This window comes from Camelus dromedarius, chromosome 15 (assembly GCF_036321535.1).
Source record: "Camelus dromedarius isolate mCamDro1 chromosome 15, mCamDro1.pat, whole genome shotgun sequence".
NCBI classification, from domain to species: domain Eukaryota; kingdom Metazoa; phylum Chordata; class Mammalia; order Artiodactyla; family Camelidae; genus Camelus; species Camelus dromedarius.
In genome coordinates, this window is record NC_087450.1 from 36,754,157 (window position 1) to 36,771,887 (window position 17,731).

Sequence of the window (17,731 nt, forward strand, 5' to 3'; positions counted from 1 at the left end):
TTGATAATGACAGGTACCTTGTAATTTATACCATCCTTTTTTCCTATAATTTCAGAACTAAAAGTTTTTATTATATATGCAATTGTTTAAAATTTCTAGTAGTTAAAAATACATAAGTAAAAGTTCTTGTTTCTCTTAGTCTTTTAATTTTTAAGTCACTTGGCATTGAGTAGGCGTAATGACCTTGGTATTTGTATCTTTGGGGTGACTAATAAAAATAAATTCTTATGTATTTAGAAACATAGGTGGAATACTCTTAACAGGACTTAGGGGGCTTCACTGAATCAGAATTCAAAGCAGTTTATTTGACCCAAAAATAATTTTAGCCAAAAAGCTAGAGATTTTCCTATGTATCCCACATTAAATGAAATCACCCACATCAAGTGACAAGTGAAATAGGTTTGTAATAGGTTTTTCCGTAGGGGCTAATGGAGGTGATCTACAGTCAAAATTAAGCACAAATTCATTTAGACAACACTGTGAATTATATGGCTTTTGTGAGCAGTACAGCAGGTTCTAAGCCAGCTACATGTTTTATTTATTTTTCATCACCCAAAGCTTCATGGGCAGTTTGGCCAAGTCTGAATTTGGGCTTTCAGTTTCTTGACCTGTATAATTGGCACAATAGTGATAATAGCTCACAGTGCAGATGTGAGGATTAAGGGAGAAGAAGGCTAGAGGGCGGAGGCCAGGATGCAGGAGTCAGCAGTGGGAGGAACAGAGTCTTACTTAGCCACCTTGTCATTTTGTCAAGGTCCCTGTCCTTTATCCTAAGTGAATCTATGTTTATTCCCAGCTTGACTTGTTCTTCTCTTCCTCTTAAATTGACAGAAATTTTTTTTCTTAAAAGATTCTTTTCTGTGCAGATGTTGTTCATTGTCCTAAAGGAATAGAAGAGGCAAATGTAAGGCCTTACTGGCTCTATCAGTCACTGCTAGTTGCCACTCACTGTCCATTTTCCCTATTTTCCTTAGTAACCCGGTTAGAAAGCTGTCTCCCCGCTTCTCCTTCACAGCTAGGTGTAGCCATGGGAACAGATTCTACCCATGAGGCATAAGTAGAAATAGTGCGAGTGACTTCTGGGAAGTCTCCTTAAAAAAGAGATCACATCTTTTTCTTCCCATTCCTCCTTCCTGCTGGATGAACACCAGTGAGATAGGTGGGGTCCTAGCAACCTTCTTGGACCAAGAGGTGAGACACCAAGAAAAGCAGATAGAAGAGACCTGGGTCCTTCACACCAAGGAACTGCTGGAATAGCTTTGGATTGCCTATCTATGGCCTTTTTCTTTTTTTAAATAGAAGAGAGAAATAAACTTCTAGCTTATTTAAGCCCCTATGATTTTGGTTTTTCCATCATATATAGATGAGCCCAAACTTACTGATGTGCTGGTCCTCTAGGAAGTTGTCTCCAACCAAGAACCCTTTTTAATTCTTGAAAGTGTTCTTACATTTCCTTTGATTCTATGTGTACTTTCTACACATTAACAACAAATTCTCCACTCTTCAGAAGCCTCTAGTGTGTCCCTCCAGTGTTGTTTTTACCCTTTCTCTCTTGTACCCCCACCCCCATATTTTGGATATTATGCACTCATTTGGGCTCCTCAGATAGGAACTTGGAAAATAGGGCCACTCTATTTGGGAAGAAACAAGGAATTTGGCTAAAATTAAGTTTTTAGCTTTTTTGTGGATTATAGGAAAAGAAGATTTCATTTCAATTCAACAAACATTTCTTAAGCACATACTGTGTAAAAGGCATTGTGCCAGGTGCTGGGAGAAATATAAAGATGACATTCTTCCTGCTTCGAGGAGCTTACAGTCAAGTAGGGAAGATGAGGCACACAAATAACTGCAGTATATGATAGATTAGAGTAAATGCAATAAGAAAAGTATAAAAAGCCTGAAACTTGCAGAGGAGAAAATATGAGTTACAGTTGTGGGGATCAGAGAAGATTTCATGAAGAAAATAGGATGTGAGCTGGGCTTTGAACAATATGTATAAATAGCAAAAAGGGGATCAGCAAAGGAACAGAGGTAGAAAGTTACAAGGCATAGGTGGATTTAGGGATCCCAGGGAGCATCGAGGGTAGAGAAGATGGTAAGGCTGGCCTGGTGGATTAGAGACAGATAGAGGGCTGTGATATCTTCTTGAGACCCTGCACTGCAGTGGAAAGAATAAGGAGTCAGTGAAAGTTTTTAAGCAAGAGAGCAACCAGGTCACATGTCTTCAGTAAGATGGCTACAGAGGAAAGACTGGCTGCAAAGAGGCCAGGAGTAGGCACCTTTAATAATCCAAGTAAAAGATGATGTTGGCCTGAATTAGGGAAGCGACTTTTAGAAAGGAAAGGAGGGCACAGATAAAAGCAACATTCAGAAAGCTACTGCATGAACTAAATGTTTGCTTTGCCCGGGAAAAAGAGCTGAACTGCAGTTTCCTGATCCAGAAGTGGAAAATCTATCTATAAAATAAAATTTAAAATTATTCTACAGTTATTTAAACTGGGAAACTAAAAGGAGGCTGAATATGCTGTGATAACTAACTTACTGGTTCTACAATTTTAGCAGAGCCTTAACTTTTATTTTCCCTGGATGTCTGTTGTGGGTACATTGATAACTCTGCTAGAGAATGGGGAAGGGATATTGAAAGAATCTCTGTAAAGAAATGCAACCATCCCTCTGCCCCACTGTTCATCCTTTGTCCAGGTGTTATGGTAAATAGCATGTGGCAGGGTATCTTACAAGTAAGGTTTCCACTTCTTCCTAATTATCCCTTTACCCACCCTTATCCACTGTCTCTACCCACTGCCTCCCCACCACTCCAGTGAAATCTTAAGAGAAGGAGGAGGGTTTCTAAAGAGCATGAGTATTTTCTAATTTGTCTCTTTGTTGCTCACTAAAACCATGCTAGCATAGCCTTTAAAAAGAAAATGGGAAGAGTTAGCATAGACCCATATGAGGGCATTGTATTCTCAGATAGCTTTCAGATAAGTAACACCCCTCTCCCCCAAATCCTAAATAGATAATTTCTCATTCTTGGGGGATAAATTCTAGAGATTTCCTGACATGGACAAATTTGAGCATCTGATCAGCTGCCACTTTCTCTTTTTATTTTTCTGATTATTTAGGAAGATTTAAATGGGTGTTAATACCTACTAATCTTTCTTTTCTGAGTAAGGGCAGGAGCAGACAACAAAAGAATCATGACCCTACCAATCAGAATTGTCCTGTGCATTATTTTGCAATTTATGGTTCAGTTCATCTTATGTGGGGCACTGTAAGCAATAAATGAAATCAAATAACGAGGATTTTTTTTTCTTTGCATGATTTTCAAGGTGATTTCTGGCACTCTTGAAAGCGTAAGTGATTAATCAAGTCATTGGGGATAAGCAACAGTAATATAATGGTCAAAACTATGGATATTGGTTAAACTGTGTTTCATTCTCATGTAAGTTGTCTGTGTGTGTTGGGAGTTGATCAGTGGGAGAGTTAGCATCTTCGACATTGTCCTTGAGAGAAGATTAGCAGAAATTATTCATTTAAAAGATGCTTACATTTTATAAAAATCCAGAAGCTAAGAAAAATATTGAGCAACTCATACTCTAGTCCTAAAGCTCAAAATCAAAGGTTCTTAAGCTGGGGTCCACAGACTGTGCTTCAGGCCATCTGTAAATCTCCTGAAACTAGATGCAAAATTTGGTGTGATTTTTACTTTTTTTTGCAGAGAGGATGGGCTGGTTTATAAAAATTTTTAAAGAGTGATCCTTGACCCCAAAAAAGGTTAAGAACTCCAGCCATTAAAGAAAAAAGGAGGGAGGAGGAGGAAGGTGGGGAGAGAGAGGAAGGAGGGAGAAAAAAGAATTCAGGAATCTCATCAATTCTGTCCCAAATCAAATCATCAAATGTATGTGAAATTTGTTCAAGTCACTTATCTGTTAACCTTTATATTTGTATTGAAAGTTAAGAATGGTATGATCATCTTCCTTCCAAAAGCCTCTGAGATTTCAAACTGGTTTAAGTTGCATTTTCAGAGCCCATGGTATATTAGCAAAAAATGTAGATATTACTTAAGTTCATGGGAACTGTTTAGAATAAATGTGTCAAAAAAGTTATTTCTCTAGTATAAATTTCTGATTGTTTTTGTTAAATCCTTCAGAAGTGCCTTCAGTTAAATGGCTATACCATTTGCAGCAAATATAATTTTGTATTGAAAGAAGCTATTTAAAAAGACATAAGGGTTATACAAAGACAGATTTCTGTATTTTTCAGAATATTGTTTCAACATATAAAAACCCATATAATTCCAATAATAATTATAATGGATTCCTATTCTCACTTAAGAATAGAAAGATTTCAAGTGAAACCCAATTCTTATCATGCTCCCAAAACCCCCAACAAGGGGTTTAGAAATTTTCACTAATATTCCTGTATAATTAATTAGCACATATCTTTCTACACATAAAGGATTGAACTCTGATAGAATCCTCTATCCCTTTTCTGTGTTATGAAAGGCATAAATTAACCTCACTCCATTCCTAATCTTTTTCATTCTTTATTTTTAATCCCAAAGAGGCATATACATATTGGATTTATTTGCCCTGTAAAACAAGAATTCAGCCATCTTTTCTTTAAGATTGCTCTCAAAATTTAACTCAGCTTCAACTAAATATGTAAATATGCAAAACTCTTCAGTCTAAACATTTCATTAGTTGATAACCTACAAAGGCAGATTATGACATATAAAAATTAAGCAAGAAAATGAGTATTTTACAAACTGTTATAACTTTTGAATAAAAAGTTATTTCTTTAAATGACTACCTTAAATAAAAATTAGCATATTTTGAATCTAAATTAGTCAGGATTTATGGGATTTCTTCTCTTATGAAAATATTTGCCCTCTCAATGCCTCTCAAAGCACATAAAAGCACACACTTACCCCATGTTGCTTGCTGTGGTTATTATATCATTCTCGGATCAAGGCTTATGTGGATTCTGAATTAACTTAAAGGTTATAAAAAGAAGCAGTAGAGGTTTGACTTCCCCAGAAACGAGACTGTCATATGCTAACTAGGCTTTTAAATGAGGAAAACTAGTGTGTCTTCTAATTATATAAGCTCCAGGTCAGATTCTAGCATCAACTAATCAAATAACTGAACTGCACTTAGTTTCAAGGAGTAAAAGAAAGAAAACTGTTTTTAAGAGGAATGACTTTGGTATCTTAGAAAACTGGAAACTTTAGCATTGAAAGTTTATACATCAATTAAAAGGTAAATATCTTTAAAGCAATGTATATATCTTCCTACCTTAAATAATTTGAAGAAAAATATTGGAAAATATTTAATTTGCAGTAAAGCAGATATTTTTCTATATTTTCCAGAAGTTTTGAATTTGTATTATTTGTCCTGGTCCCTGAAACATCCTCTCACCTTATCTTAACTTGTCCAATATTTATCTCCTTATAAACTCCAGTTCAATAAAAATATTTAATTCTAAAACCATACCAGTTAATGCTAAGCAATATATCCAGAGATGTCTAATTTTTAAAATATATCTTTGAACACCTAAAAATAGTGTCTTTTGAAATTAAATACAAAGCTATTATTATGACAAACTACCAAGAATACCATTTTAATTTCAATATTTTAAAAGACATTTCAACCCAGATTTATAGTAGTACAACAAAAAATATAAATAAAAATAAAAAAATTTTGGCAATGATATATTGAGAAATGCAAATTTTCCCAAGATTTTGAGGGAAGAACTATGATACAGAAGTTACCTATTGCATACACCATTTGGGGGGTCAGTTTGGGAAAAATAGTTTCAGCAAAAACAGTAGGATCTTTATTTTAATTTTTGATATGTAGCTGTCATGTACTGTTTTGGTAATTTAAAAATTATTTTATCTAAAAGATATAGCAGCTTTCTAGGCATAGACTATGTGAGCATACACTGATCTACTTTTTAAAAAAATTGAGATATAATTCACCCATGTCAGGGAGAAATAAAATTTCCCCTACCCTTCTAGGCTTTACTGGGTGGTCTAAGAATTACAGATTTGACATGAGACAGAGTAACAGGAGAAAATCAAACAAAAGTTTAATAACATAACATGGGAGAGAATCAGGAAAACTGAGTAACTCACTAAAATGGCTAAAGCCTTCACCTTAAATACCATCTTCAGCTAAAGACAAAAGAGGATATTGAAGGTAATAGTTTGGGGCTTCAGAGGGGAGGAAGACAATTCACGCGGAGATGGAAAAGCAAAAGTTTGGTAAAGAAATGTTTGTGGGGCCATGCTGAGACAGTGAGACAGGAATGAACTTGAAACTCTAGGCCTTGCAGTTTCCCTGCCCCCACCTAGCCTAAAGTCTTTGCAGGTATCTCTGGTATACGTCTATTCTGGGAACAGGTCCTTTATCTAAATTCTTTAGGCAGCTAAGGGGGAGGGAAAAAGAAAGACTTCAGGAGGCTTCTATTTCTTAAAAATAATCACCCTAAATTATTCCTTATGCCAAAGACCCATTTTGGGGTGGTGAATTTTTCTCCAGTACATATGACTTACATAAAACTTCCCTTTTAATATGAACAATTCAGTGATTTTTAGTATTTACAAGGTTGTACAACAAATAATTCTAGACTATTTGCATGACCCCAAAAAGAAACCCAGTGCCTCCCAATTCCTCCATCCCTGGCAACCACTAATCTATTTCCTATCTCTATGGATTTACCTGTTCTGGACGTTTGACATAAAAGGCCATATATTATGTGGCCTTTTGTGACTGGCTTTTTTCACTTAGTACGATGTTTTCAAGTTTATTTATGTAGCAAGTTTATTTATGTTATGTGTCAGTACTTCATTCCTTTTTATGGTGGAATAATATTCCATTGTACAGATTTATTACATTTTATTTATCCATTTGTCAGTTGATGAACATCTAGGCTGTTTCCAGTATTGGGATAATGTGAATAATGCTGCTATAAACACTTGTATATGAGTCAGTTCTCTTGAGTTGATACATAGGAATTGTGGGGTCATATGGTAATTACATGTCAGTTTTTTGAGAAACCGTTTTCACAGTGGCTGTGCCATTTTTCATTCCTACCAGAAATGTCTGAGGTTTCCAATTTTTCCACATCCTTGCCAATCTTTGTAATTCTCTTTTTTAATATAGCCATCCTAGTGACTGTGAAGTGGTACCTTATTATGGGTTTAATTTACATTTCCATAAAGAGTAATGATGTTGAGCATCTTTTCATTTGCTTATCAGACACTTCTGTATCTTCTTTGAAGACATGTCTATTTAAAGCCTTTGCCCATTTTTAAATTGGGTTGTCTTTTTATTTTTTATATATAAAAAAATATATATATATTTATATATATATGAGTTCTGTATATATTCTAGAAACTTTATCAGTATATGATTTACAAATATTTTCTCCCACTCTGTGGACTGTCCTCGTTTTTTGGGTAGTTTCCTTTAACATATAGATATACTTCTTAAAGATGACGAAACTCGGGTACAGGATTGGAAATTGACTTTGTCAAGATCCGAATAGTTTGGCTGCATTTATTAAAATGAGCAAACTCTCAATTAAATCACATAATTTATTTTAAACTAGTTATAAGATAATGAAAAGAAAGTTCAAAAAGGCATAAGTGAGTGATGGTTTTATTGGCAAAATTATAATATGCAGGTCGTGTATGAAGTTATTTCAGATGACAGATTTAGTTGTTTTTCTTACAACTAAAAGCTTCAATTACCACGTTAAAACTTGAATGCAGAATATCTACATGTGGAGCTTTAGTCTCAGGCCTGGAGCAGCTGTGAAATGAAAGTTACCGCACCATTCTAGTCCTTGGATGTCAGTGTATTGTCCTTCACCTTCCACCCTGTAAGAGTGAAAAATAAGTCTGTCTGTTAACCAAGACCAAAAATGTACAGTCCAGATATAAAATTGCCCAGCATATTATATACTATGTATGAAGAATTATATCTTTCCACTTTAAACTCTGATTTAAAACCTGGCATCCTGCTTTCATATCCTACAAAAAAAATACTACTATTCCAAACAAATATTGTCATTATACAAATTTTGGTGTCTAAGATTTTAAGATCACATATGTTTAATTTATACAAAACCAAAACAATCAGTCAAAAAATGAAAAGCTTATATTGGTTATCTGGCTTAATTAGTTCATTCATTTATTCAACAAATATTTATGGACCTTTATGTCTGAGGTGCTATGCTCTAAGCTGGTGTTTTCTTGGACTCTTCGGAGTGGTGAAAAATCACTTCACATAACCACATAGACCTTTATCCCATGGGTTAGATTTTTCTCCCTTTATTAATATCAGTGGAAAAAGTTTGTATGTTGTCATCAAAAACTTGGCATCAGAATACTTTTCTACCCTTCTGAATATGTATCAACTACTTTGTAACAATTAGGTTGCACTTTCAATTTTGGAAGTAATGAAGGGGTAGTTTTATAAATGAAGATGAGCCTCTGGATGGCATGGTGTACTGCTCCGTGTGAGGGTTAAGCTTATAAAGCTGTGCTAATGTTTCCCTTCACTTTCATTTTTCTTACAATCATATGCTTATAAAGGACGACAGTGGGTACATTTTCACAGTTTGAAAATTAACTAATTTTGCTTACATTTTAAAAATTAGCCTAGTAAAAATGTATACACATATCAAGTCAAAATGAAATAAAAAAATTATGAAATTATCCCCAAGGCTGCTTTTTTAAAAAGTTTATCAATGACAAATGGTAACTAGATTTATGGTAGTGATCATTTTTTGTAATGTATAGAAATATCAAATCCCTATGTTGTACGCCAGGTACTAACATGGTGTTGAAGGTCAATTTTACTTCAGAAAACAAACAAACTCATAGAAAAAGAGATCAGATGTGTGGTTGGGGGTGGGGGTGGCGATTGGTTGAAGGTAGTCAAAAGGTACAAACTTCTGGTTATAAGATAAAGAAGTATGAGGGATGTGATGCACATGATAAAAGTAATTAACACTGCTGTATGTTATATAAGAAAGTTAAGAGAGTAAATCCTTAGTTCTTATCACAAGGAAAAAAATATTTTTTTCTTTTTCTTTTGTATCTATGTGAGATGATGGATGCTCACTAAACTTAATTGTGATAATCATTTCATGATGTATGTAAGTCAAATCATTATGCTGTATACCTTGAACTTATACACTGCTGTATGTGAATTATATCTCAAACTGGAAAAAAAAATTAAAACAAAAAAAAATTTTATCAGTATATTTCAAGTCAAAATAATTTTGGCCTAAATATTCTCAATAATTGCAATAAGCTTTCCATTTCCAGTATGACTACAAAAAGTTCTATAGGAATAGAGGAGTCAAGAGGAAATAAATGAAAAGTCTAATAAATTAGCACCAAGAATGATATTTTGTTTTAGAGGCTCATGATGGCCTTAGCCTCACATTAACATTTTTTCTTTTCCAAAATATAACATGACAATTCTTATGAAATATATTATAAATGTATTTTAACTAGATACATTACAAAAGGTATTTAGCATTCCCTAAATTTTAAACAAATGTGCCTGAAAAGAATCTTTTAGAACTACAAAGACTTTTTATTTTAAGCTTACCTATTTTCATTGAAATTTCCAGTGTACTTTGCCCCAGTTGGGAATGTGTAAGTCCCCAATCCATGAAACATATTGTCCTTAAAATGTCCTTCATATACTGCTCCAGAAAAATGCTCAAGTCTTCCAAAACCATTCATCTGTTTGTAACAAAGGAAATGACCTCAGTAACCTTCTGTTTCCCTAGAACATTTTAAAAATGTACACATATGTCTATCGTCCACTTAGTTATTATTTAATCTGTCATTGTATCACCCTTTATATGCATAAAATAACATTTTAATCATTGTCCTTTGTATGTATCTCTCTGTGAAGCTCAGCAGGTCAGTGTTTCTGATCTGGGGCACTGGAACATCTTGGGGGTCCATGATGATAATAACAGGAGACCTCAAGATACCTTGAATATATCAAAAATCTTAAAGGACAACCAGTTTAGTTAGCCCAGGAAACAGCACAAGGAAGTTACGTTAAGAACAAAAATGTGTATTTGAGCAGAACCAAAAACATTCTTGTTTCATCACTTACTAGCTGGGCAAGAAACCTGAGCCTGATTTCCCTCAATTGTAAAATAGGAATATAAATGGTATCTAATTCATGAGGACGCTATGAGGATTAAATGAGAAAATTGTGTAATGAGTTAAGTTTGCTCAATGATAGATTACAAAAAAGATGATAATGATGATAATTAGCTCTCTGCATGAATCTAATACTATTCATGTGTTCATATATATTAAATCAATCATTTGTTATTTTTACTGTATGGTCTACTCATGTATTTAAAATTTTTTTTCTTTTTTTTTATTGAGTTATAGTCAGTTTACAGTGTTGTGTCAATTACTGGTGTACAGCACAATTTTTCAGTCATACATGAATAAACATATATTCATTTTCATATTCTTTTTCACCGCGAGCTACTACAAGATCTTGAATATATTTCCCTGTGCTATACAGTATAAACTTGTTTATCTATTCTATATATACCTGTCAGTGTCTACAAATCTCAAACTCCCACTCTGTCCCTTCCCACCCCCCTACTCATATATATTTTTGATTAATGCTGAAATGCCTGGAATCATTTAACTAATAGAGTTACTTATCCAGTGTCAGTGTTCAAAACAACAATAATACCTTGTCATCTTTCCAGCTTCCTGTGTAGACAGTCCCATTAGGAGTGGTATGAATACCTATTCCATTTCTCTCAAAGACTCCAGAAGATGTTCTTGTACAGTCCCCATCTAAACAAGAGAGAAATACTGAAGATTATAGACGGGAGCCCTGTTTGACTAAGTAATAAAATATTTATATTCAGGCTTAATCAGAACTGCATCCCTGTGGGATTCTTTGGCTCTCTAGCACTGGAAACCACTGGGACCAGAGATGAAGGGCTCCATGGACCTAGAAGGCGTGACCACTGAGACCCAAAGGCCGGGAAGACTGGCATATGGGTATGGCTCTCCCATGGGTTTCTAAGGCATACTGTCTACACTTAACATTATCATTTAGATTTAAATCTATTCATTTATTAGTATTTCTAGGTTATTTTATTTAATGGAGTTAATATCTCAGTAGTAGTTTTATAAGTGTGACAGTCTCAGTTTTGTACTCTTAAGCTATTTTAGTCTATATAGAAAGTACTTGAAATGTATGCTTACCATACTTGTCTCCATTTGGAAATACAAAGTTTATCTTAAATACTTCTGGAGCTGTTTTAAAAGATTTAAAAAAAGTCACACAAATGTAAATATTTTTATGTCAGAAGACCTATAACAAATGTGCTTTAAGAGCTAACCAAATAGACTCCCTTCATATGATCACAAGCATATCATGATTACTTGGTATTTCCATAGTCTAGTGTAGGGTCCTGAGGAAATAAATAATTTTGTCTAGATGATCTATTTTTATGTATTTGTTTATTATAACAGCTTTGTTAATATTTAATTCTCATACCACAAGACTTATCCTTTAAAAGTATACAAAATGCAAATTTTTTAAAGGCATATTCAGAGTTGTGCAACTGTCACCACAATCTAAGTTTGGAATATTTTAATCACCCCCCCCCCCAAAAGAAATCCTGTAAACATTAGCAGTTTATCTCCATTACCCTAATTGCCCCCTACCCTCTTCCCCAGCCCCTGGCAAACACCGATCTACTCTCTGTCTCCATATACTGGTGTATTCTGGACATTTCATAGAAATAGAGTCAAACAATATGTGGTCCTTTGTGATTAGCTTACTTAGCATGTTTTCAGGGTCCATCCATGTTGTAGCATGTATCAGTACTTCAACATTTTTATTGCTGAATAGTCCATTGTATAAAAATAACACATTTTGTCTATCCATTCATCAGTTGATGGACAGTTGGGTTGTTTTCAGTTTGGGGTGTCAGGAATAATGCTGCTGTGAACATTCATGTGTAAGTTTTTATTTCTCTTGGAGTAGCCTATATATGATCTATTGACTGTCTCACAGGTATGGTGGAGTGAGCAATCTTTGATTTGACAGTAGGAGGAAATAGAAAATAAAGAGAGTGAGGAGATGTGGAAGTAGAGAGGGGGATCCAAACAGAATGAGACTGAAATGGAGACCAGGTGAAAAAGGGAAAAAGAAAACCACAGGACTGGAGAGGTAGGGGGGTGTGTGGAACCTATGCCTCAGAGCCCTGGGACACTTAGTGGACTAAAACATTAGAAACTTAATTTTTTCCAATACTGAAGAAAACATATGTGGAGAAGATAAGTAAACAATAGTCTAATAGAGTGTTACTTGAAGTGAGGCTCATTCATGAGAAACCTCTGGGATGCCTTACAAGTTCCTAGGCCCTACCTGACACCACTGAATCAGAGTCTCTGTGGGTGGGCCAAGAGAACTGATCTTTTTTAATTTAAAAATTAATCTGAGTGCCAGTTGAGAAGGCTGGAAGTTCATCGCCTTTGAGGAAACAGTTAATAACACAATAGGCAGAGGACTTTAAAATAAGAGAGAAAAGGAGGGTATAGCAGCCTTGAGACAGGGACAAATGCTTATGAAAAATAATCAATTAGCAATGTAATTGTTGAAATAAAACTCCTTAGAAGAGCTGAATAGCAGAATAGATACCATTTAAAAGTAAATCAGTGAACTGGAATACAAGGTTGAAAATTTTTCTCAGAGAGAGGCATAAAGGAAGACAGAGGAATCACCTGCAAAGCCTTTCTTATCTCCCCTCACCCTCAGACTCTTCTAGGAGCCCCCACAACACTCTGGGCCTGTCCCTACTGTAGTACTTAGGGCCTTATTAAAACAGAGCTTTTGTGCCAGAGTCCCCTCTCAGACCCACTCCTCTGGGTCAGGATGACGGATTAGTCAAATCTCTTCTCACCCTAGTGTCCAGCTCAGTGCTTAGTACCTACTGGTAGGAACTGAATGTCTAGTGAATGAGTGGCACTTGGGAAGCAATCGTTAAATGTTTACTAAGCAGAGCACTAAACGTGATCAAACCAGAAACCAGCTGTTTTCAATTGCCCTTAAATGGTTCCACGTTAGAAACTTTGGAATGTTAGATTTACAGGGAGGCAACCTAAGACAGACTGGCCAGAGAGGAAACCGAAACCAGAGAGGCTGACACTTGCCTAAGGTGTCACAACAGCGGATCTGCGGCCGAGTGAGAGCTAGAATCCAGGTCTCCAGATTCGCACACTAGGGACATTCCGCGTCCCCACTGCACTTGCAGTGTAGACGCTGAGGAAATACATCGCACTGGTATCGGAGTTGCCCGGGGAGGAGCTCCGGCTCAGTGTGAGTTTTACTTAACGGGGCCTTTCCTGTCCGGGGCTTTGGGAGGACAGGACACTCACTTGACACACAGGTGCTGGAGAGACTTTCTGGTGTCTGTGATTCCCCCTGGGCCGCCAGCTCTGCGTCCTGGAGAGAACGAAACCGTAGCACTCGGCGCCGGTGCGACTCGGTTGCTAGGGAAACCAGGCACCTCTCCCCCGGAAGCGGAAAGGCAGGGCCCGAGGTTGAGCCAATCAGAAGGCGCCAGGGCTGTGCGGCTGCGGCTGGGCTGCTGCGGAGCCGCTCCAGGTGAGGTCCGGGTGGGTGGCGGCGACCAGGCGCGGCGCCTTGTCGGTGAGCCCTGGGTTCTGACAGCCACTCAGGGAAGAAGCGCTGCGAGCCTGGGACGGCCTCCCCTTCTGCGGGCAAGGGACGTATGTCTGTGTGCGTGGTCTGCGCGTCGCCCAGGTTATCAGCGTGCGGACCCTTCTACCGCCTCCCTCTCCCGGGGTGGGTAGGGTCTGAGGAGCCTCCCGGCCCAGTGGGATCCAACCTCTCTGGCTAGGGTCGGTGAGTCTGGACCAGCAGGATCCCAGTCTCTGGGACCGAGCCAGGCAAGGGTCGGCAGCTGAGGCTGTTCACGCTCAGGCTGGGGGTGGGGGAGCTGAATTCAGCCTCGGAGCGGGATGAAGTGTTGGATTGGAGGGGCTCAGGCTTCGTTTCCTGTTTCTGTGTCCACCTCTAATTGGTGGCTTTTTAGGGAGAGGACTGGCTACGATGTATGCTGGAAGAAGGCACTGGGTCTGGGTATCTGCATGGACCTGGATATATGAGGGTCAGTCAGAGATTTGCCTGGGAGGAGAGTGGTGTGTAGTCAGTTTTCACTGCTTTTCCTGGGAGCCAAAGTTGGGTGTGAAACAAAGGATACTCTTCCAGCCAAACATAGGTCCCTGTGTCCAGGTTAAGCAAAGATAGTTGATATCTTACCAGCCTAAATGAAATAGAATGGTGGAATCTATCCATGTGAATTATACAACCTGATCCCAGTTTACTGGAAAATGCTGGGGGGAGAGTCTTATTGGATACAGCCCACAAGTCTTTATTCAAAATTTTGAGAGCAGATCTCAGATCAAGTTGTAAAGATAACGTTTTGTGGATTGGTGAGACAAGTTGTTGATCGCTCTTTAGGCCATCTTGCTGTGGCTTGCTCTGGTTGGCTGGACATTCTTCTTTAAGAATCAGAGCAAAATATCTTCTTGCTTATTTCTAATGTTTCTTACTACACAAACTTATGGGGGCTGGACAGGTTTTGTGATGAAGTTCTGATCTTTCTGTTTGATTTGTATTCCTTTCTCTTTTCTGATTTTTTGGAAATAACAGGTAGTTATTTGATGCACTACTTTACAGAATTGAGTTTATCCCCCCCCCCTTTTTTGGTCTCCTGTTAAGCTTTTAATGACCTTACATTGTTGTAAGTATATGTACTACTGTATTTACAGAAGAATTTGAGATATTGGACTTCTTTCTTACGATGTTCTTACCTAGGAGAATATGGAGTCAGAGGAAACTTGTAGTGATGGGGTTTTAAATTTGATTGAAAGAGTGTACTAGTCATATTTTAAATTTTCTATAGTTTATGATGTTTTGACATCTTGTGGGCCTAACTGGCCAGGAAGAAACTACCATTCCAGGAGTTAGCTAATAAACAGTTCACAGGTGAACATGCGTTTCATATGCAAACCAACCAGTCCTACATCTTTACTTCCAACCACCTTCTTTGTCATAAGCCAATAGTTTCTGCCTGAAATCAACCTCGGGCCAGGTACCGGGCAACTAGGAATAGCCCCTGTGCCTCAGAGTCTGTGGGAATTACTCAGACTAACCAATCCTAAACTGTTTACCCTGTCTTGCCTCGCCTTTCCTCTGGAAACCCCAAGAAAGACCATGGCCTGTGCCTTCCCCTTGTTCCGTTCTGCCTCTTAACTGACACTGATGCTTCCCCCTGTGGTCCACCATGGCACGGCATGCATCTTGTTTCTAGGGGAGCTGTAAGGAACATTAAACTTTTCTTTCAGTGGTATTGTTCTCTTTGTCGGCACTCAGTTACCTTTATAAATTAAGATCCGGATACAAATCAAAGGGGGATGGGGCTGGCTTAACACTAAATTTTGAATTGAAGATATAAAGTACATACTTGACGGGTAAGAGGCAGGTATGGTGGAAAGAATTTCAGCTTTGGAGTCAAATGAATTTTTTCAAACTCTGGCTCCAGACTTTGCTTCTATAGTTGGTGATATTAGACGCATATAATTTATCTGTACTCTGGTTTCCTCCTCTACAAAATACAGAAAATATTTACCTTATAGGAGTTTTAGAGAATTAAGTGAAATAATATTACCTTTTCCCTCAATGTAGACTTGTATATCCAACTACCTTCTACATATCTCCACTTGAATATGTAAAAGACATCTCAAAGATACCTGTTTTGAACTTGTGGCACTCCCCATATCTTTTCCTCCCCAATACTCCCATTCTGATCCCATGGCTGAGCACAGAAACCCTATTCACATATTTAACCTAGGCCCTAAAATCTTACATTTTAGCTCTATTAACATTTTTTGCTTTAAAGTTTGTTTTGTCTGATATTAGCATAGCCGCTCCAGCTTTCTTGTGGTTGCTCTTTGCATAATTTGTCTTTCTATCCTTTTACTTTTCATTTATTTATATCTTTGAATTTAAAGTGATCATGTTTTTATACAGTCTGATAATTTGTCTTTTGATTGAATTGTTTAATCAGTTCACATTTAATGTTGTTATTGATATAGTGGGATTTACATTTGCCATTCTACTTTTTGTTGTCTATATGTCTCATGTCTATTTTGTTTCTGTGTTTTTACTGCTTTCTTTTGCATTAAGTCATTAAATGAATGTTTTCTAATGCAGTATTTTAATTTTTTTAATGATTTTTTTTCCCACTGTTTTTGAGTTTTGGGTTTGTTTTTTAGTGACTGCTCTAGGATTTATCATATACAGCTTAGCACATCAGAATCAGCTTCACATTTATACTAGCTCAATTTCGGTAACATACACAAATGTTACTCTCATATAGTTGTATTCCTTTCCCTTCCATTTTAGGACATTATTGTTACACATATTACATCTATTAATGTTATAAATGCAAAAATACATTTGTTATAGTTACTATTTTACCATCCGTAGTCACTTTCTTAGCCCAATACAACTATACTCCCACTGACCTGCTTTGTGCTGTTTTTAGCAAATATGTTACATTTGTAAATATTATAGGCCCAATATTACTTCATATACATATTATTTTATACAATTGCTTTTTAAATTGGTTATGCAAAGAAAGGAAAAAGTTATGCATTTACACTTTTTTTGGTAATTATGTAATTACCTTTACTGGTGCTCCTTTTTTATGGATTCAGATTATCATCTAGGGTTACTTTAGCTTGAAGAACTTCCTTTAGTATTTTTTTTTGTAAAGCAGATCTGCTGTCAACAAATTTTCTCCTCTTATCTGGGAAAGTTTTAACTTCACCTTCATTCTTAAAAGATAGCTTTTCTGAATATAGGATTCTTAGCTGACAGTGTTTTTCTTTGAGTACTTTGAATGTATTATGTCACTGCCTTCCAGCCTCCATTGTTTCTGCCAGAAAGCCAGCTATTAATCTTATTGGGGTTACACCTGTAAGTGACAAGTTGTTTTTCTCTTTCTGCTTTCAAGAGTTCTCCTTATCTTTAACTTTCAACATTTTCACTGTAATGTGCCTTTGTATTTATCCTACTTGGAGTCTTTTGAGTTTCCTGGATGTGTAGGTGGTTGTCTTTCAGTTAATTTGAGAGATGTTCTGCCATTATTTCTTTGAATTTTTTTTGCTCTTTTCTCTTTCTCTCCTATCACTCTGGTGCTCCTGTTATGTGAACTGTTAACTTTGGGCTTAGTTTGAGTGTAGTTAGTTTGTCTTAGTTTGGGCTTAGTTTTTTCTTTCTAGTTCGTTGAAGAGTAAATTTAGGTTGTTTGTATGAGATCCTTTCTTTTCCTTAATGTAGTCGTCTCTTCTCAACCTGAATTTTTTAAACCCTATACCACACCTAACCAAGTCCAAGTGTAGGATTGAGTTGTAGGCATGTGTATTTTGAAACTTCTCCTTGTGTTTCTGTTACATATCCTGGTTAAGAAATCTGTGTCAGAGAAAGTTCCTAAATATTAATGATGAAGGGGATGTGCTCGTAAATATTTTGTGAAGCAGTTTAACTATGCGTCCCCTAAATTGGCCCTTTTAAAGTAAGCATTTTCTTTTTTTTTTCTTTAAAATAGGCTATAT

At 36.6% G+C, this 17,731-nt stretch overlaps 2 protein-coding genes across 5 annotated transcripts in view; one reads left to right on the top strand and one right to left on the bottom strand.

Annotated features, from left to right (window-relative positions):
* The window catches only part of DHX57 (DExH-box helicase 57), a 117,702-nt gene that overhangs the window by 58,969 nt on the left and 41,002 nt on the right, over positions 1-17,731 (top strand). The window contains exon 1 of one of the 3 annotated variants that reach the window (XM_010997262.3): positions 13,620-13,691. The exons of 1 other annotated variant lie outside the window; for it this stretch is intronic. The gene's annotated coding sequence lies outside the window, so the exon portion shown is untranslated. Of the gene's footprint in view, positions 1-13,619; positions 13,692-13,724; positions 13,953-17,731 lie in introns of those variants that run through there. One more of the 3 variants, XM_064494567.1, reaches the window with a different exon arrangement.
* On the bottom strand, positions 7,652-13,572 carry MORN2 (MORN repeat containing 2). Of its 2 annotated transcripts, XM_010997266.3 has the most exons (5): positions 13,463-13,572; positions 11,282-11,332; positions 10,758-10,864; positions 9,633-9,769; positions 7,652-7,888 (listed from the first exon to the last, which is right to left on the bottom strand). In XM_010997266.3, the coding sequence occupies exons 4-5, from the start codon at positions 9,767-9,769 to the stop codon at positions 7,786-7,788; spliced, it is 240 nt and encodes a 79-aa protein (XP_010995568.1). In that variant the 5' UTR covers positions 10,758-10,864; positions 11,282-11,332; positions 13,463-13,572; the 3' UTR covers positions 7,652-7,785. The 2 variants fall into 2 exon arrangements, with proteins under 2 accessions (XP_010995568.1, XP_010995566.1); XM_010997264.3 differs by lacking the exon at positions 11,282-11,332 and having other exon boundaries at positions 13,463-13,548.

What these genes read in the sequence shown, in the direction of transcription:
- MORN2 (XM_010997266.3), bottom strand. Translation starts at nt 9,769, where the DNA reads ATGAATGGTTTTGGAAGACTTGAGCATTTTTCTGGAGCAGTATATGAA. An exon ending in GGAAATTTCAATGAAAATAG is followed by an intron (nt 7,889 to 9,632) that starts GTAAGCTTAAAA and finishes TCACTCTTACAG; the next exon opens with GGTGGAAGGTGAAGGACAAT.